The following is a 22,055-nucleotide window of genomic DNA, read 5'->3' on the forward strand; positions in this document are numbered from 1 at the left end:
CAGCTACATTGGTTTCATGAAATGTTGTTAAAAAACTTTCGTGTTTTTTAGTAAAATATTGTTTTGAAAGCCTTGGAAGCCTGCTGAAGAATATACAAAAGTTAAAGCTTTGTTAATTACAGAAACAATTTCAGACAATTTTGGCATTATAAAATATAGTCTAAACGCGAATCTAGCGTTGAAAAATTGCTATCAGTGTGGTATACACGTTCGCCGTCTAGGGGGACGCAACAAAAAATGAATAATAATACAGCAATAATCTGCGAGAGCCCCTCGAAAGCACCATCATGGTCGGAGGGTGCTCCACCGCCATTAGCATATATCTCGAATGCAGATTTAATAATTACCTTATAACGCTCTTTGTGATGATAATTATAACAATAACGTAATGATAATGGTGAATATGTGCCACGCTTCGTCAATAGTACCAATGCAACAAAAGTTTGTCTCACTACACCACTGATGGGAGGTTAGAAAGAGTGTCCGCCATTGTCGGATGAAATATCGCCGAGTTAAATGATGCGATCTAATGGACGCGTGTAAGTAATATGTTTTGCTAATTTAATCATTAAGAGGGATGCAGATATTATTTCGGTTCAGACGCGTAGAAATTTTTGTTGTCCTGAAAGCTCGCTGACAATCCTTATAATTTATTAAAGTTTTTCACGTGGAAGGAAGCAATTTAGCATCGTGACAGTTCGACTCGTGTAAGGTCTAATAAGTCACGAGTTATTGTATGTAAATACGTGATTATTACATAAATGATAAAAAGTCGATTATGGCTTTTCTTTGCCCACGCGAATAATTTGTAAAACGTCTTGTTGGAGGAAATTGATAGATGTCCACGAGTTGATGTTTTTCATTCGTGTCCAATTGAGCGGTTTTGAATGATAATAAGGGCCATTACCTGCACACACCTCCACATTCAGATTTCCCGAAAAACACGGCTTGCTCGCTTATTTCGTACTTCCTTCTCAACAAAAACACTGAATGGGTCCAACACTGTTCAACAAAAGGACAAAACCTTTCGGCATTCGCAACGCGTGTATATTTTAGCAACGCTTTTGTTGAAAATATTGAATAGCATAAAACTGTACAGCAGATTCAATACATTGAATAGCTGATATAATACATTGTCATATGGTCTTTTCGTAGTGACAATACGTTTGTGTGTGGCATTAGAGAATAGGGTATTACTCGGACAAAGCGCTGCCACCTTCCTATTTATGGGACCTTCTGGCTACCTGGTATTAAGTCCAAATTCCGGTGCACCCAGGGAATCTCGACGATTTCATTCCTTCATGTTGTCTTTTTTAAATTTGCATTTCTCAAATTAAAATGTTCAGACGTCCAGATGTTTACGAGCTAATGTGCGAAATCTACAGCTGATGTATATTTTATTACTAATATAAAATCTTATTGTGGCTGTAAATGGAAAATGTGGTTGTAAAATTTTCAAATAAACTGCACAAGTGTGCAACAGAATAAAGCAAGTTTGTTGTTGTCGATAACTTTCTTAGTTATTGTATGAATATTCCGCAAAATGTGCTTCCTGTTTTGGGACAGCTTCATCAAAAATCTTATTTTTGTAAAATACAAGCAGTTTTCAGTTGCGTATCGTAAAATTTGCCCCTCGACAGGTGCATCATCCATAAAGCGAGAGCGGGTGCATTAGTGTTGAATGGCAGGCAATGAAGCTGTTATTGACCAGTGGTCGAGTGAGTGGTTTTTTATTCCGACAAATCATTGTTTGCGACGGACTGGGTTTTGATTGAAATATTATCAAAGTTGGAAAAATACACAGCCGTTCCATCGCTTGCTTATCACAATAAATCGCTAATGTGCTTTGATATCTGTCTGATGAAACGTCCATAATGTTTTTCTACCTTTTCATAAAAGTATTCCTTGATCGAAAATGATTTATATCTCGGCGTATTTGAAATTTATTTGGATGCTATTGTGCTAACTCTAATCTATTACTTACGACGTGCTTTCAAAACGATAACAGATTTATTAACGGAAAACGCGCTAACAATCGGACGAAATTGAACAGGTAAAAATTTAACCGCAAGTGGTCCGTATCATATTTTTAAACAGGAGAATGCCTCTGAGCTACAGACATATCTAGGGATTAATGCGACAAAAAATGACACAAAAGTTAACGGTGTAATTTAAATTAGTTAATAGGTTCTTAAATGTGACGTAATTAAGTAGCAAGTTTTTGATTACTTTACGCATAAATGTGAATTTAATTAGTAAATAGGGTCCGCTGATAGTTAAATTTGTGTAAGTAGCGGAAATAAGGGTCAATTATCGATCGATAATTCCGCCTTTAAGAGTCTGTTAATTTAGCTGGTAAACAAAAACGCCCCCTAAACAGAATAGAGATGTAAGTAAACATTTCATAACCACTCGCAAGATAATCAAAATCACAAACAGAGAATGGGACAATTGTAAAACAGCGCGCCATTCACTCGACTTAATCTCTTTGCCAACACCTCATAAGTAAGAAGACAACAAACATGCATCTTCTCGGTGATGGTGATTACACATCTCCCCTATGTGTACCCTTCGTTCTATTCAAATAAATCCACTTGCAGACACTTATGCGATAGTAAAAATCCCCATTATCGCTTTGCGGAGTCTTTATTCATGTAAATAACAGAGCAAAGTGTGGTATGGATGCAAGTGACATGGCGCACGCCCTGAGGACGGTCATTAGCACGCGAAACCCCGGCGCGTTACTGACATTACTCTTCGTTTTCCTGCGAAAATCGAGCGAATTCCCGACCTAATCAATGACAATGTCGACGAGTTGGAAATCGCGAATCATAACGAACGAGCTTTGGCGGAGTTGGCAACGATCCGGCTCGACATAGACAAAATATTGTGTAAAAAAACATGTATGAAAACTAACCAAGACTCAATATCCCAAAAACCGGCATAATTCGTACAGATTAAAACTAAAATTCTTGTCAACCAAAAAACTCAAAACTGGTTTTTAAAGAATAAAATCGATTAATCGATAAAAAGCCTGATTGAATAATAAAAAAAGAAAGAAAAAACACTGAAACTCGCATGCATTCTTAGTTTATTCACCCTGATATCTAGGTACACATGTCAGCAAATAACATCAGAACGTAAATCTTGATTTGGTTATAGTAGATACATTTTTATTTAACTTTTTATTATTCTAGTTTTACAATTTACGACATTTTAAAGTTTCTTTTCTTTTTGTTAAATTTACAACTCGTCCCTGGTGATTGAAACCAAACTTTCACCATATGCTATTTATGACTTGATTAGGGTTCGTTTTATCTCGGGCCTTTCCTAAATAAGGTTGTAAACCAGTGTAATAGGAGCCGTAAGCAGTTTATCGTGACGAGGGTGGTTGTTTGATCGGTGTCGATTCCGCCTAATCAATTCCAACCACTTTAATTACTGACGCGTGTAAACACAATTTCGTCTTTGGTATAATTTTGGTCTACAGCGTGGCGGTAAAATGACCACTTAAACTAGTCTAAAAAATTGCAAAAACCTTCTTGGAATACGTAACATCTGCATCCGACAATGGCACAATGCTGCTCTTACAGTTAAAAAGAAAATGGAACGAAACTCTTCTAAGACTAGGGTTGAGTATTGCTTGCAATAATCGTTTCTTCTTGTGAGGGTGGTTTATAGGGAGGAAATCGGATTTTTCAAGCCCACTTCCACTCGCATAATGCCCTTTTGGTATAAATACCTTGTATACAATGTTGGATTTTTCAAAGAGCTTTCAGGTTAAGCCAGTATTCGGTAAATAATAAAGTCCTTGTTATTGATATTACAGTAATTTGTTATACTCTATAGTATAAATCGGAGCGGTGGAAGGGTTATACTGGTTATACTGGTGTCAATAGGGAGGGAATTAATTGTGAACTTGCCACAATAACACATGAAAGTGCCACTCAACAATAATATTTACTCCGTTCAAAACATACAAAACGCACACTTCTTTGCTTATTTTTACCTTAGAGTAACAATCAATTGCTTTCAATGCTGATAAAGAAAATTACACAAGTATTCTTGAGGTCTCACTAATCTAAACAACATTAGAAAAATAAAGCCTCTTTTATTCCTACGATAAATAAATAAACTTTTAATTAATTTGACACCTCATTTTTCTAACAATATAAACCTTAAAGACAAGAAGTTAAATACATACCTACTTTCGACTATTGCCCTGTAAAAATAAATATTTGATCCAAATTTTGTCACAACTGCTAATTATTACCTTACTTTCATGTAATGCAAACAGAAAATTTTCTACCGCTTATAGTCATATTAAAGCTTTTTTCATTAAAAACTTTGATTTAAAAAGAAACAAAAAAAATGAGCTAGAATAATGCATGAGGTAAGAAAAAATAATTTCTTGCGTATAGTCAAGTTGCTATGTATACCTACATATCTATAATATACAGGATGCACCAGAACTCGCGCCCCAGAGAAAAATGCCATATATGGTAGTGACATGGAAAAAATGTTAAAAAAATGTTATTTATCAAAATTTCGAAGTTATGAGAGTTTAAATTTTGCACTTTGACTCTATTTATTTCTATTGGAAAAATAATTTTCCAAGTTTTTTTGCTACAGACTATTGGAAGAGGAAACAAGGAAGCTATATCCTAAATTGTAACTCTGTTCAATGTTGTTTCTGGCCTTTATTAGCAAAATTTTTGTACCTTCAGTGATTAATTGTAAAAAAACATATCCAAGATCATCAGTATATCATTAAATAGACATAAAAAAATGTCAAATGTTAAAAAATAAATGTCAAAATTTTTTGACAGATAGAATTTTTTAACATTTTTTCCATGTTCCTGGTGTCTTATCTTACTTGAAATTTTTCTCTGGGGCGCGAGTTCTGGCGCACCTGTATGTATACTATATAAGTATGTCATTTTCTTTCTACATAGTAGTGGTAAAAATAATGTAAGTAGTTCCATATAAATATGAGTTCTATATAAATATATATAGAGGTGCTCATATAAAATATGATAGAGGTGCTGCTAGTTACCTTTTTCTAAAAGTATATAAGAACTATAAAAAATTAACGCTATACTTGATTAAAACCTCGTTTGAATATCCCAGCAACGTTCAGTATTTCGTATCTACCGTGGGACTTCTTACATTATTTTTGCTAAACCTAATTAATGAATTGCGCTAATCGTGTCCCGAGCGAAAAACAAAACGTTGATTGTAAATGGATTTTCATTTGAAACTCGTGGTTGAAGTCTGCTTCTGTAATATCATGTATCTCTCGAGGATGTGAATGAAATTAAGAGAAGTGGTTTTCCCATGATAATCTGCGTAAAGTTAGTTAATTAAAAAGTAGCACAATACCATCAAGCCACTCGAGATGATCCCAACATTCAAGTTTTGAAACTGACACCTATTGAAGGTGCGACCGTGGAGAAGAAGAGGCTATTCGCTTCCATCCATGCCTTTTGTCAACAACAACAACATACACACAAAAAATAGTATACTCAGCACAATTCAAAAACACTTGTATAAAAGAATAAGAGACAAAAAATTAACATAACAATCAAGAGGCGTTTCCATTCTGTATTCGAACCACAACTTGTGTAGATAATGCCTTAGACTCCGCCTTCGACTCCCATTGGACGCAAAAGTGAGCTTTTAGATGCGCATGCCTATTTCTTACTCACCTTTGGATCATGCCACAACTGCATAGAGTTCAGTGCTTTTCAGTGAGATACACGCATTTACACCTATGTCGTCAATGTTGCCATTATTTTTGACAATAGGGACATTGTAATTAATTGTGCGATTGTGTTGTGTGTTGGACTGATACGGTTTTGTGGTAATTATTGGTACGAAACTGCTTCAAAATTGATCTGGACCTACAGAGGCAGGCCTCTAACGGCCACTTCATCCGGTAAGAACAATTTTTAACAAAAGTGATCACTGTTTACTTTTGATCATGCGGCAGTGCCTGACCGACTCCCACTCAAAGTGATAATTTTTTCACATAATTGGAGTGACAACAAATAAAATAAACACCAACTCAATTCAAAAAGTTAAGCAATGCCTGTCAAGGCTGAGAGACCGTTTCAACCCTCCTATACCTGATTATTTAATAAATTTGTTTATTTGCATCACTTCCCCGATCAAATTCTAGAGCAGAATCTTATCGATCGATAGATACACTTCAAACATAAAGACAACACTTGAAAGTAAGAGCTTTATCTGTATACGTGCTTTATAATCTGTTGATTGATAAAGATTTAGGTTAAAAGTTACAATTAACGATTAATAGAACCAAAATCAAGCACTTATAAAAATGATGTGACTATTTTTAAACACCATGCATGAGTCTTCTAAAGCTTTTGTCAGCAGTGTAGCCGTGCGGAAGACTATAAGTAATATTTCAAATTTGCTACTTAGATGTGTTCCTGATTCAGTAGAGAATAATAATATAAATCCCAAGAAATCTTGTCAATTAATTTCGGACTTGATTCGGAAATATTGGTTTATTATTGCCCAATTGACCATAACTTTAAATATTGTTTATAATTAAAAAAATATAATTTATGAGATTTCAGCAAAATATCTCGAATTTATCATAAATCAACTGAGACGCTAATTTGCCTCGGATGCGTATCTAATTAATTTTTTTAAAGGTGCATTTTATGAAACGATTAAAATTTCCGGTCCGTCGAAAAATTACAGAAATAAATGTTTCTATTGTTCAAATCCAAGGTCGTATGAGAATATTTAGCACTTTTTAGAATAAAAATATTGCACTTAATTACTAAACGTCATGTTATGAATGTGTTGAGTTACAAGTTTATTGTTTTGACGTATGTTTAATGTTATAAATTATTTAGCAGTCTATTAATTATAGACATGCAATATTCCAATTTTCTTAATATGCAATTAATTATTTTAATTTATGTGTGTATGTAGTTGTCATAAATTATTTCTACTTGAATACTGTAATCCTTAAATGGCCGCAGTGACCGTTTGTAACTTGGCCTGAGCCGCAGTGGCACACCCAAAATTCATAAATAAGTCAAAATTAGAAAAACCATTTAAAATGCATATTTTCAAATGTTGAAAATGATTTGTTGTGCTTCGCAATACCTATACTAAGTATAATAAAGGTATCACAATTAAATATTTTTCTTTTTATAAAAGTAATCCAAATAATTAATAAGTAGATAAGTAACGCTAATCCGTCGTAAATTTCTAGTGATTTATATACTTACCAGCGTTATCACTTCAACCTACCCTTCGGAACCTAAATCAGATTTAAGAATTTAATCTTCTTACAAAGATTCCGGAATAAATCATTAATATGCATTTAAAAAACTAAGTAAAACGGAGGAATCGTTTCGAAAAGTGGCTCTTGAGACGGTCCAAACTGCCCCGAACCAGTCCAGTGGCTTCATAATAATCCCACGGCGGGAAGTAATCTCTCACTTGGCTGGACAAAGGTCCTGCAGGGGTGGTTTATCCCTTGTTATCTGCCGCCTCTATTTGCGGCCAATAAATTTACGCCTGCAACAGTTGAGAAACTTTCTCTATTTGAAGAGAGTAGCGGTTTCAATAGGTAATAGTTTGTTAATTAAATAAAAAAATTCGGCTACTCAAACATGCTGCCGACAATCTACCTGATATTTGCCGTCGGCAAAAGCAACGGAGGTGTTTTATATGGTAGAACCTGACAGCTCTATTAGTTATTTAAATTATTTGACGGTTTAATGTCCTCCCGCGTTTATTATTACTTTCGGGGAATCGATTGTGGTGATTGCCAACTCATCTGTATCAAATTTTAAGACTTAAAACCCGTGTAATAAAATAAATCAGATTATAGTTTTGCTTTTTCTTCTTTTGTAGTTGCATAAAGAAATCAGGTTTCATTTGGTTGAACAAGTATCGGCCTTGATCGAAAACAATTATAAATCGTTTTTAGGGATTCTGAATAGGTCCTAAATGGATTGTAAGTAGGTAATTTCGCGTCACTAATTTTTAATGTGGTTTTAAATAGTGGCTGAGTTAAATTAAGCTCTCAACTTTTGAATATTGCAGCATCAGGCCAGGACCATTCCATATTCATAAAGAGAACCACAAAAGGCACAGAGGTTGAATATTATTATGATTGCTTTCATGTTTGACTTTTTCAAATATTTTATTTACTTTAGAAGGCTTGTTTATACGTTTTTGTTTGCACGGGACTTATCTAAAGTCGTGTGGGAGAACTTGAAGAGAAATTTTTTAGAAAATTTTATGGCGACTAGAGTCTCAATGAAAAATCGATGCATTGGGGACAGATTTCTGCGCAATCATCACAACAGCGGATGTGCCAGTTTTGCAATTCTGACATATGTATTTTTTTAATATCAATAACACCGCAACAGACAATCACCATAGGTAACATTTTTTTTTATTTGCTGACTGAACTGATGGACATAAATTTAAAAGAGTAAAAACACTAATTTCGAATATAAAGTTTTTTTAATAACAAGATATTTCTTACTACTGCTTTCATAAAATTTCAACCAATCTAGTAAATGCATTATTTAAATTGCAAATTGCATTGGGCAATTGCAATGGCAAAATTCAGTGACAATAACAAGATGACAACGAGGAATAACAAGATAAATGTGAAATTTTCTTCGGGCAATAGTATTCTTGGGGTATAATTATTGTTGAATATATGGATATTTAAGATAGGTATAGAATTATCGAGTATTTATAAATACGTTGTTTAAAAAAATCTCTTCCTATGTTATTTAAAAACGCAACATTTTAGCGTCGGATGATTCGTCAAAAAAAAGTGCAGTATGAATAAAGTTTGCATCTTTTGAATAGTTTATTCCAAAGTTTACATTGGTTACAGTCGGTAACATTTGCGTATGAAATTCGGTGGTATCTTCGACAAAAAAAGGTGATTTTTTTTACCTCTTTCTTATTTTTTTAATATACCTTTTCTGTGGTTGTTTTTCTGTCTTAAACTGAATTTGTTTAAAACAATGTACCTTGAAGATTTAGAAGAATTAACCTTCACAATTTTTGTTCGGGAACTTTAAGGCTTCTTTGGTTCTATACTATAACGTCATAAAAATTCTGAACAACTATTAAAATCATTCTGTATATGTTTAAAAATCTGTTGTTATTATTTATGTGCATAACTTACGAAGGCAATTCAGGAAGAAAAACCTAGGTATGAAAGCAGACTCACAGAATTTACACAATTTTTTTTATGTATGTACCTATGTATGTATTATTTAAGAAAAAAATTCTTTTTTTTATGCACAATTCCCAATTTTCCTTCAGTTGTCTGAAAAATGCTGCTATAGCAGCAATTATTCCTTATTCATTTGATTCAATTTTGTCTCTTTATTTTTTGATATTTTTAAGTAAAAGAAACCACTAGGCTCTAAATCGACACTATACAGGGTATTTCACGAGTGATATAGATGCCTGACGGAATTGAAAATACAACCCACAATACATTTGCAAAGTTAACGTGGATATTTTAGATATCGCATTGTTTGAAAAACCGAATTATGAATCCACGATAGCTTTGCTTCGATAATTTTATTTGTCACAACCATGTCAAAACTGACATTAGCAAAATATCAAAATGCATTCGAACGATGAGAAAACAGATCTGATTTTCATTTATGACGAATTTGGGAAAAATACTTCTTTTGTAAGGACAATGATTCCTGTATAGAAAAGCTCCAAAAAGGCTTGAAAGTGTTTTCCAATGGTAGATAGACAATAACCTTAAAAATTGTGTTTCCTGTCTTGTCAATTTCTTTGTGTCAGTCACGCGATAATTATGTTTTATTAATTTTAAAATTCATAATCAAAATCCATGAAGCCTATGCAAATCTATTGCTGGCTGCAGTTCAACTGTGGTCAGGCTCATTATCACTCGTGAAATATCCTGTATATGACGAATGGCGTAATTCAATAAAGCTACTATACGGTCCTTAATAATATTTTCAAATTTTTGCCCTTGTGAACCTTGCAGCAGCATATTTTTTGTTTCAAGTTTCAACGTTTTTTCTTCCGGAGCACTTTTAATTTCTTTTACCTCCGCATTGATTGTATACCTAGACACTTTTCCATGTATGTCATTGGATTTTTTTACCTCTAAAAATATTCTTGAAGCTAAAGTTTTGACTTTTTGGAATAAGAGAAAAGGTCACTTTTTTTACTTAGTGTGTCCTGTCAATGCACGACCACCATTCATTTGGAGATATTTTTTTCAAAACAAACAAACATAGTTAGATATAGTTGTCTTTTGTTATATTTAATCAAAATCAAATTAGAAGTCTATAGACAACAACCAGCTGTATCTTCACCGTTACACAAGATGTTTTAAATCATAAACTAGAAGAACTGGTTAGCACCCTTTTTATAGGTAAGTCAGAAATCAAAACTGTCCATTTTTACTGGTTTTATATTCTTATTACATTTTATGGGTAATGAACTGAAATAGAATGGTAATAATTATAGGTACTGTGTAATTTGAAACTAATTATCAAAATGATTTAAACTTGTAATAAATCTTAAACTTTCAAATTTAACTATTTAGCATTGGTTTATTTGTTTAAAAAGGTACACTTGTTTATTATCACAATATATATTTAATTTAAACTTTACTTTTACAAGGAAATATAAAATAAATGTTAATAAGTGTTAACAGATTTACAACGCAGTATTCCTATCCATTACCTATCCAATTAAAATTGTTGATTCAAATGATTCAGAAATTAAGCAAATTGACATCAGTGACCTGAAAGGTGTTATGGAATCACAATAATCACCTCTTTTCAAATCGATGAAGTATCATCAGTTCTATTTAATTTTACATTTATTACCTAATTTAATCCGCTTTAAACAACAATATTAGAAGGTTTCAAATCGAAAATTTCCTAAAATAGTTCGAAAGGAAGTCAAAATTATAAAAGTGAGTAGTTCACTTAGATAAATTGAGTTATTCAGTATCCAAGGTGTGGCACATTCCTGCAGCAGCGGCACTTCTAGGCATAGATGTCTATTACGTTACAATAGACGAAATTTATTAAATCTCGTATGCATTCAACTCTTCAATAAAATTTAATTTTTGTATTCCAGATCTGTGGGTCAGATGTGTGAAGGCGGCTTTAGTGCCGCGGAGGGACTCTCGAGGATGGCTTCCTTGGGTGGAGCCGCCTTGGGTGTCCCTCAAGGTCTCCAAAATCCCCAAGCAACGAAAAAACAAGAAGACCACATCAAACGGCCGATGAACGCTTTTATGGTGTGGTCACGATTACAAAGGAGAAAAATTGCTCAAGAAAACCCCAAAATGCACAATTCGGAAATATCCAAACGATTAGGTAAGGCCCGTTATCATGTTTTCTTAATAATCCTAACGAAATATTAATTGTGTTATTCTTAGTTCGTTTTGTGTCGAAATCAAAATGTTTAGTTAAGAAGAAATAATAACAAAGCTGTCCGGTCGTGTTCATTTAAAAGAGTTATTGAATTGGACGCGCTGCATGAACCTAATAAATACGATATGAATTTTAAAACTTTATAAAAACGTTGTTTAGCATATGAAAGGGCTCTCCACATATGTATCCTGTAAACGTCACACTTTAAATACATTTTCCACCCTAAATGGCAATATAAGAGCATATCATAACACATTGTAACAGTGTAGTGGGGAGGCCGTTGCATTATTCATTTTTATTATTCATATCATCTAGGAAGGCTCTGATCGACAAGTGACAGTCAACAGCTGCTGTTTCACGGCACTCTGGATGTTCAAGTGTTTTCATATTCAAACTGTCTTGTCTAGTCCATTTCGAATTAAATTCGTGAAAAAAGGCCAAAAATACCACCTGGTCGATTGAAATGCCCACTCTTTCACAATGGTACAATTCGAAAGGCAATATTAGAAGAGAATGCGCTTATATTTTGCTATAGATTTCGAGTTCAAACTGTCCTTTTATCCGCAACAAACACTTTGAATGAGACAAAAGCGACAACGATGTCTCTTTAGTTGGCATTGTTGCAAGACATTGTTCCCCGAATGGATATACTTCAAGTTACATCATTGCAAAGAGATTGTTTCCGATGATTGCTTTATCTTGTCTACTCGCGCTCACAATGACCACAGTGCGGTTTTTTAACGTCCAGTGGCGCCCTTGGTCAAACAAACCTTTTAGACCGTAGTCAGATTCATACCTAGGGTAAATATTAGAGATACAGGGCCCAATTAGAACGTCAACGATAATTTTGTCATTACAACACTGAAGACTAAACTATCCACACAAACACTATCCCAGAGCAGGTGTATCCTGAGATGCTATCGCTGGCGTAATTGCTTCGATATAAGCGATTTTCTCGGCTGCAGGAATAAGGAGCCGGTGGCATCCTGCGAGGGTGCTAGCATTAAATTATCTTTTGAGAGAAAATGAGAATCAGCAAGTTGAACAAAGGCCCATCATGGCTTGTAATTAATTCTTATCTCGCTTCAGGAGGCACGCACAAAAGGGCCTACAGTAGCGCCGTACAAAGTTCTAGACACAAAATGACAAAACACTGAACAAAAACCGACGTAATGTAATACAGACTCACTATTGGACGAGCCAATCGACTGTTACATTGTTCCATCCAATGGCAGAACAGGTGCAAGCATCCGCAACAATGTTGCGACGTTACGTCGTTACGTGCTTTATAAAGAGGAAGTGAATCGAATGCATCGAACACGTCCTGTATTTGTCTAAAGTTTTCCTCTAATTTATTCTCAATGAAAGCGAGAAGAATCAGACATTGTCACCGAAAAATTACGATTCATGATGAGAGGTAGACCATTCAGGTGGATGTGAGACCGTTTTAATCAACACGGACTATATTCAGTTATAATTGGATTTTCAGACTTTCCTTTCAAACTCTTACTATTAAATACAGACATTAAATACTAAAGCACTGATGTATTCACTACCACCTACTTTGAATCTACATGTTGTAGATAAACAAAAAACAGGAGCCAATAGTTAATACCTGTCTGAAGTCTGAAAAAAAAAACTTAATCATAACAAAGTTTATAATTAAGAGATTACAAATAAATTGTTTAGAAATGCGAGCGATCGAAAGATAACCGCCACCTATTAAAAATACATACATCTTTAGGTACATGTGAATTAAAGATGCACTTTTATTATGTTTACAGTACGTTAATTTCGTTATCTTGTTTGCTCAGCATTATATTACCAAGAGTCGAAAAGTATACATCGTTGTATCATAAAAGCAAATGGACACTATGTAGATTCTTGTTTTAATTTCAAAGAGTGATAAATTCTTTTTGTTTAGCACACTCGTAAAAATTTGTTGCATTAGAGCTGAATCCATTTACAGTTTTACGAATATTATAAAACGCAAACAGAAAAAACATGGTAGTTGTGTAAGAACACAGACAACTTTAATAAAATTGTACAATTAATTCCAAATACAAAAAATTCCACGGAAATTAGTTGGGAAACATATACCTACAAAAAAAGTTATCTAAAAAGTTGTTAGTTCTTGGAGGTACTCTGTTACAACTAATGTTAAAAATTAAAAAATCAGCTAAAATCTTGCTATTAGGTAAAAAAAGATATGCCTACTACCATTTTTACTACATATTTTAGATTTGTCTCAAAACTTAAAATTACCTGTGCTTCGGAGGTAATTTACAAAAATCTACTTAGTTATTAAACAAAAAACGAAATCAAATTTATTTCTTGGAGCACCAAAGCGTTCTTTTTACCAAAAGAGTGCAACTTTTTCACCCACCAGGAGAAAAGCTGATAAATCAAGCAAGCATTTTCATGATAAAAAATGACAATTAATAATTCAGAAAATGGCAAGGTATTTTCAATTGATGCGATGGTGGTATGGTATAAATTTCAATCAAATGAAGAGTTTATTTCTGCTCTTGTTAACTATTCTGCAGACTTTCCATAAAGTTAAATAAATTTTTTCTTTCAAAGTTAGGTAATTTTTTTCTGAATTCCAATTGCTCTTGTACATTATGCTGCTACAGTCCTGTAGTGAGTGAGAAAATAAACCATCTTATTATAAAATAATATTACGATTGGCAACACTTTTTTATTAATACACGGAGATTCAAAAATGTCGAAGAATCGTTTATATGGTGACAAAAACGTTAACAGCAGCTCAGATTTGCTTTTATAATTTTTCTAGGTTGCGTAATTTTGAAAAATTTAGGTATGTTTAAAGATAGAACATATTGGCATCGCAACTGTACATTTTGAATCATCTTGTGTCTGCACTCAATAATTTTAAACATTTGTTACTACAGAAATCGACAAAATTTTGAAGTACTGTTGCTAAGTTTATCTTTTCAGAAAATCTCCACATTTGACATCATATTTTATTTATTTTTCTTAGAATTTCATGTATTTTTTTAATCTTTTATGTAGGTACATACATGTTTTAACGTCTCTTAGGTACCAAAAACATATAAAATTACCTTCCGTAATTAATACAAAATTAATATTAAAGTTGCATTTTTAAAGAGCTATACCCACTAAAAGAAAGTTGGTACAACATTTTTGTTGGCAATTTTGAGAGTAATTTGAAGGTTCTAAATACCACCCGAGTCCTTTTGAATAGCAGTATGGAAATAGTACCTACCTCGATGTTTGCATGTAATTTAAAAAAATTACAATACTTAATTCCAAAATATTTTCAGTAATTCAATACAAGGGGATTCAAAAGACACGGACCATCTTTTAGGTGGTGATAATGGACATCCAATTGAGTTAAAAGTTCCTGTAACAAAAATATAGCTCTTCAAAGTTAGATCTGGAATTAAGTTTTTGGCCGTTCAGACTAGGTATATGAATTCTTGAATTTTGTTAACTAAAAAGCATATCTTGCAACATTAAGCAGATATTTGTTAGAAAAATCACCAATTTGTGTTTTAGGCTGTACAAAACATTTAAAAAACTACCAAATTCAACAATAAATTACATCCGACAACATCGAAAACAAAAGACCTCAGATGCCTTTCTAAAAAAAAAAACTCAAAAAAATCTGCTTTCATTTCTATGTTTAGCTAAAAGTCGTCTATCACTATTTGAGAGTGGGTCCGACACTTTTGAATCACTCTGTATAATTATAATTTCGGCAACTCCACATAATTCTATTAGTTTAAATTCCAAATATTTATACAACTAATTTCAAAGCATTAAATTGGGAACATTGTTACAAAAAAATTATTCCTAGCGTAAATCTATTTTGTTTTATTTGTGATCATGTGCACAATTATTGTCTATTCAACTGTTAGATAGGGCAAAAGCTAGTTGGCGTCAAAGGATGTTTATCTGATTTCAGGTGCGGAATGGAAGCTCCTCACGGAGGATGAAAAGCGGCCTTTCATCGACGAAGCAAAACGGTTACGTGCAATGCATATGAAGGAGCATCCCGACTACAAATATCGGCCCAGACGTAAGCCAAAAACCTTACGGAAAGAAGGCTATCCCTACTCAATTCCATATCCTTCGGTGCCAATGGACGCATTGAGAGCTGGTTAGTTTTTTAATTGAAATTAAAGCACAGAATGACACAATAACAAAATTGTGGAAAAATCGACAATACCGGCGACTGAATATCCGTTTTTCGGTTTTCAATTTTAGACAATGCCTTTTCAAAACTAATTTTATTTTCTGTTTAAAAAGCTCCCAGTTGTATTTTATGTACTGAATGAAATTTAAAAATTACATTTTCCGTCACGAATTCAATATAAATCAACGCAGCCTTACAACAATGGCTTTTTGTAAAATAACAAAATCCAAAATGAAATTAAATTCGATCCCAATAGTCTGACTGGTGGAGTTAAATATTTACACAATTTCAGTTCACTCCACTTTCCCATTAAACACAATGCGCATGAATAAATCCGGTCGCTACCTGGATATTATAAGAAAACAGACAAAATCAAATTTCAATACTATTGATTGAAAAGCACAATGCTAGGATTGTATTCTGAGCTTTGTGCTGTCATTTCCATTCAAAATGGAGATTAAGGAACTGTGCTGTGCGATTTTAACGTTACAAATACCACCTGGTCGATATATTATAATTAACGCAATCGGGCCGCTGATAGTTTTAATCAAAGGTAACGGACTTTCCATCTTGTATATTGAACTGTAATTGCATCATTATCCAAACTCATCCTTCAATAAGCTGACGATAAAATTATTTTATTACAAACTATTAACAATATAACATAACGAGGAGAATTATTAACTCTTTGAAATTGTTTGTAATGTTGTTTAAGAATTCCAATCGCTTAAAGATACAGGGTGAGACATGAGTGCAGCGTTGGAAAATACTGACTTTATTATTGAAGGTATGAATAAAAATTTTTGATTTATTTTGTAGCTCTTAAACTATACAGGGTGAGACAAAACTTGCGCCCCAGAGAAAAATGCCATGTAAGATAAGATACATGGGAAAAATGTAAAAAAATTCTATTTATAAAAATTTCGAAGTTATGAGAGTTTAAATTTTGCATTTTGACTCTATTTATTTCTGTTGTAAAAATAATTCTCCAAGTTTTTTTGCTTCAGGCGAGTACAAGAGGAAACAAGAAAGCTGTATCCTAAATTCTAACTCTGTTTAATGTTATTTGTGGCTTTTATTGGCAAGTTTTTTGAACCTTTACTAAATAATTATACGAAAACCTATACCAGATCATCAGTATCATTAAATAGACATAAAAAATGTCATATGTCAAAAAATAAATGGCAAAATTTTTTCATGGATAATTTATTTTAAACATTTTTGATCCTACTTGAAATTTTTCTCGGAGCACAGTTTTGACACAGCCTGTATACAAGAGCTAAGTAACATTATTTTCATATTTAAAAATATAAGAGGGGTTCCATCATTTTTAGACACTATACAACTTTTATACATATTAAAACATCAATCTTTTTTTTCTCATTCTTATAGTCCAGGGGCTAGTGAATTTTGACAAAGATCGTTATAGTGTTAAGCAAGACAAATAATGTGAATGTGAAAAAATATACAGGGTGTCCTACGAGTAATAATGGGCCTTTGAAGCAACCAACATTACATTTCATAGATAACGTGGATATTAAAATATTTTGTTTTAATTAGTTAAACATAGTAATCGTATTTTTATTTTTGACAAAAAAATCAGTCAAAATGACTACTCTAGTTTTAGAAAGTCCGTCTATTTGGATATCGCGCTGGATAGAAACTTGAAGTCTGCGAAGCGTTTTTCAAACATTCTTCATAAATGAGAATCTTGTTGGTCTTTACGGCAAAATTTTAGTAATTCTCACCAAATTTTCAAAGGTTTGACTTTTTATAAATTAAAGTTGAAGTGTGCTGTTTGGTCACTATGTTTGATTTATTAAAACTAAATATTTTAATATCCAAGTTATCTTTGTAATGTTGGTTGCTTCCAAAATTTTTTCAGACTCATTATTACACCCTATACAGGTTGTTAAATACTGTTCTGGAATAATGGAACCACTTACATATTTTTAAAGAGTTTTAGAATGCAGATTTGGCAAATAGAAAAAAAAACATTTGTTTGTACTTACAAATTAATATTTTTCGCAACCGCACTATTGGCTTATCCTGTATAAGTCATCATACATATTCTTTGGATTGTTAGTTTTCTTCAAACTTGTCCTTTAATTTTTTCTAAAAGTAACAATAAACTTTTACCTTTGTTTTAGTTAGGTATAGATGTTGAAAAATGGTAGTAAAAATAAAATAACTTGAATTTGTAATTTCATAAAATGGTCATAAAGTTAATATCAAAACTGCTACTTTATGGTGACCAGAGCAAAAGACGACGTTGCTTAGATATATTTTTCGCCGTAATTGCGTTTGCTTCTTCATTAATATTGCTTATACTCCGATGCTGACTTAACGATGCGATTTATAAAAGCAATAATACCCCACGTTTAAAATAACGTCCACACATGCTATTTTGTCGAGTACATAATCAGGCAAACACGTCGGAAAACATTAAAATTTAAATCCTTACAAATCGTCGTCTTTAAATCATCCGTAACACGATCGGTAACGATGTTAAATCGATACAAAAAGAAACAGATCCGCCTGAACGGATGATTCATGTTCGAAATAAGACCTCTCTTCACACATTCAGATACGATATCGCTGATGTCCAGTCGAGTGTGTGTTATAACATCTGGACCAAAAAGGTGTGAGATCCCGCGGTCAGAATATTGGGACCCTGCCACGATATCACACGGACCCCCGCTTTTTACGTGCATATTTAAAATTCCAAACGGTACGGTGCGTGAACAGACTTTGCTCGACGAGGAGTCAGCTGGAAATTCAAGATGAAAACAAATTTTTTAACTGAAATTTTTCTCAACCCTAATTGGATTTTAAGCAAGGTGACCCGTTTCAAATTTTGACACTTAGAACCCCTAATTTTAGGGTTCTTTGGGTGTAGTATTTGTCGCAAGTTTGCTATTGTACCTATAAGGTACAGCCTACAAGTTGACATAAAAACGTTTTTATTTCTAAGATTTGACGTGTCCTGTTTATTGTTGCTATTCATCTTTGTTGTCTTCAAATCAGTATTTACATCATTTTTCTAAACGACGTGGAAAATCCGGCAAAGATCTCTGAATTTAAATAATTATTTAATTATGTAAACATTTAATTAACGTCGTGTATGTTATTGTAGGTTCATTAAGGATTATTAATGTGCTAAGACGAAACTAAATCGTCAATACATTCTTCACCATTTTATACTAGATATTAATTTTCATTTTTTTTTTTTTTTTTAATATCCATTTATAATTTATTGCTCTCCAATTATTAATTAATCCTTCTCACGGTGTTTTTTATGTTTTAAAACTAACATTAACCCACATGTATGACTTTCATTGTTTAAAATCAAATTATAACGCTATTTGTTGATATTTTTGAATGGAAGAACATTTATTCTGGACAAGCTAGTAGATATTTTACAACAAAAAAATTAATTAATTTTTTTTAATATTAAATTACATTTTGCATTTCGTAACACGTACAAAATGATTCTAAAAATAACAAATAAATATACAGTGATTCATTTCCAGCTTCGAGCTCCTCTCACACATAATAAACAGTAAGCTAAATATTGGCTTTTGACATTAAACACTCATTTTTTCTAATTTTCATGTCTTATTATTTGTTGTAATTTTCCAAAAAGACTAAAAATTGTATTCATACTACCTTCAATGACTTTTTAAAGTGTGTCAGACTTTATTTTGTGACTAGGAACGGTGATGTTTTAATTTTATTTGATTTTAATTATTTGAACAATCGTTTTGAGCCTAAAGTCATTAAAAGGCGTTACTTTCTTGTAGAACGAGCAAACAAAAGCCGATCTTTTGATCAATAACGTGTTTTTCCTCTTAAATCATATGATTGTCTTACTGGCTGTCAACAGTTTAGCAAACAAGCGTTTAATGTAAGCTTTGTTGAATAAAAATAAGTAATTAATGTGCGACCGTGAACCATTGTTTAATTCTTAAGTGTACTTCCATCGTTGCATCACCTTGATAATAATTATGAACGTGGTTAATTTAACGCCTTAACGTGTCGGGTGTGAATGCGGCTTTAGCCGAGAAATACGTCTGGAATTTGGTGTCTTGATAGCTCCCCTTGACGCCTCCTGGGGGGCAATCCCATCACTTCTCGTTGCCGAATTAAACACGTGCTTTGACAACACGCTTTTTTGCGAGAGTTGCTTTATGACGGCGATAAATTATCGATATTTAATAAATAGCATCCAGCCTTGGAAATAATCGAAATAAAATTAAAACGATGGGTTCGAACCGGTAGCGAACCTGTTCACTTTTATGAACAATAACCAGGTAGATTGCGGAGCAGTTAATATGTAAAACACTAAGTCGTTGTGTTTATGCGCCATATCTTGACTTTAAGGGCGTTAGCCGGTAAATTACGAGCAACTTAGCGTGTTCTGTCCATACTTGTCATACCTGCTTATTAAACTTATTATTTACAGAACATCTTGCCCGAATTTTGCATTCAGAACGGTTTAGAAATGTGCCCAGGAACATTGCAGGATCGTAAATTCACTCGATTAATTAATAACAAACTTTTTCGTACAGTTACTGAAAAGTTGACACTGTTTACTGTGTTCGGCGGAAATAAAGTTGTGATAAATTGCTTCCATGTTCAAGCGGATGTAAATACTCAAGATATTACTTTTAAAAATTACTCGGCAGAAATAAATTGCAACTGGTTATGCACATGAACTCTACCATTATTTTGATAGTAAAGTCCCGCACGTATTTCCTCATTCAAAAAATTTGCAAATGTAATAAACAAGGTAAAAGTATCTATTTTTAAATAAAGCCAAAATTAAAAAAAAAAGATATGATATGCTCATTATTTAGACATAAGTTATTAAAATTTTGATATTTTCCTCTCTTCTAGAAGTACACGCAAGAAATAAAGAGATTTAAAAGATAAAAATCGCTTCAATTAATCAATAATACATAAATAACTTAATTACTTTGAATACATAGGTATTTTAATAAATGAAATAATTTTTCTTTAATTTGCTTGCTATCAAAGATTCCGATCCACAAATGTTAACATACGGCTTACTTATAATTTAATTTACTTTCACGGCTATTACATTGTCTTTTACAACCTATATGGGCGTGTAAAATTAGATGTGAGATATAAAACGGGCTGCCAGATGTTTGCTCATCAATTTAGGGCATCAAAATATCCGATCCGGTCCTCATTACGCAAAGAACAATTCGGCTTATGAAAGACTCTTACGCCAATTTAAAATTTGGGGGAACCTAATCTTGACGTAGCTGACGGACTGTCATGAAAATTAAAGTGGGAACCGGAAACTGGAAATCAGGCGTGCGATTTTGACGGTTAAGGTTAAAAATGTTTCTAATGCCTATTTGGGTTCGGTCATTGTTCCTTTTTTTTAATTAATTAGACCAGTTTTTGTCATGCTAAAAAGTTGATTGCCATCCTTGACCCGCAGTGATAGTTCTTTTAATTATTTTTTTTAAATTTCCGACAATAGACAGATGAATCAATATTCTTGTTATTGTAAGGTTTGGTGTCTGTATTTTTCTTGAGTGAATTTAATATCGGAATTAAGCGTTTTTTTCGATATCAATCATATGGCGAGGTGTCCGTGTTTGTAATATGTTTATTAATGAGGTTGACAAATGTAAACATTGAGGTGTGTAATTTAGTTTGAGTGTCATTAATATTTCGACTACGGCCATAATGTAGTCACCATTGTGAAGAACAAATGTTTAGTTGGCATCCATGGCAAAACGATCCATTATCCGTCTGTGTCGGTGCGTGCGGCTCATAATTTATAACAGCAAAAGCACGCGAGGTCATTTTCAACACTAAAATATTATTTGACTAGATGTTGCTGGCAGATAGAAAAAACGACAAATCCTAAATTATAACCCACCATCTCTTAAAACTTCTTTCATAATTTTCCTTTCAAGCACAGACAAATTTTTAGTCGAACTCCACCAATTGACCAATTCTCAGTTGTCACAACTATCTATTGTGACCAAACCAAAGCAAATTTGAAACATACCTGCAATCTCTTCGTGACCTGCATAGCAAATATTTTAAGATTTTATATTATGATGGAGATATCTTGCATAAATGTTACAGTTTTGTTCCGCATCAATAGGTGCAAATATTGCGAAATTACATCGACGCGGTTACCATAAATAAACCATTAGCTATTGAAATATGTTTATTTTAATCGAGGCGTCGCTAAGCGTAAATTATTTCACGGCATTAAAATTTCAGTTTTAAATCAGAAAAAAAATGATAAATTTATCATTCATAGAAAACTACAAATGACACAGTGACAATGTTATTTAGAGATAATAATTATGCAAGGTGTATATACTTACGTATAATAATGATTAGACATAATTATTTATTTATAT

The 22,055-nt window shown here is 32.9% G+C and overlaps 1 protein-coding gene across 1 annotated transcript in view; it reads left to right on the forward strand.

Annotated features, from left to right (window-relative positions):
• The first annotated feature begins 5,762 nt into the window (after positions 1 to 5,762).
• The window catches only part of LOC123014010 (transcription factor Sox-19a), a 24,526-nt gene continuing 8,233 nt past the window's right edge, over positions 5,763 to 22,055 (forward strand). The window contains exons 1-3 of the mRNA XM_044412895.1: positions 5,763 to 5,938; positions 11,158 to 11,399; positions 15,409 to 15,603. Of these exons, the coding sequence (XP_044268830.1) occupies positions 11,171 to 11,399; positions 15,409 to 15,603 (424 nt within the window). The 5' untranslated portion in view covers positions 5,763 to 5,938; positions 11,158 to 11,170. The remainder of the gene's footprint in view (positions 5,939 to 11,157; positions 11,400 to 15,408; positions 15,604 to 22,055) is intronic.

Source organism: Tribolium madens, unplaced genomic scaffold (genome assembly GCF_015345945.1).
Source record: "Tribolium madens isolate multiple individuals breed KSU strain unplaced genomic scaffold, Tmad_KSU_1.1 Scaffold_96;HRSCAF=242;Tcas5.2_LG5, whole genome shotgun sequence".
Taxonomy (NCBI): Eukaryota; Metazoa; Arthropoda; class Insecta; order Coleoptera; family Tenebrionidae; genus Tribolium; species Tribolium madens.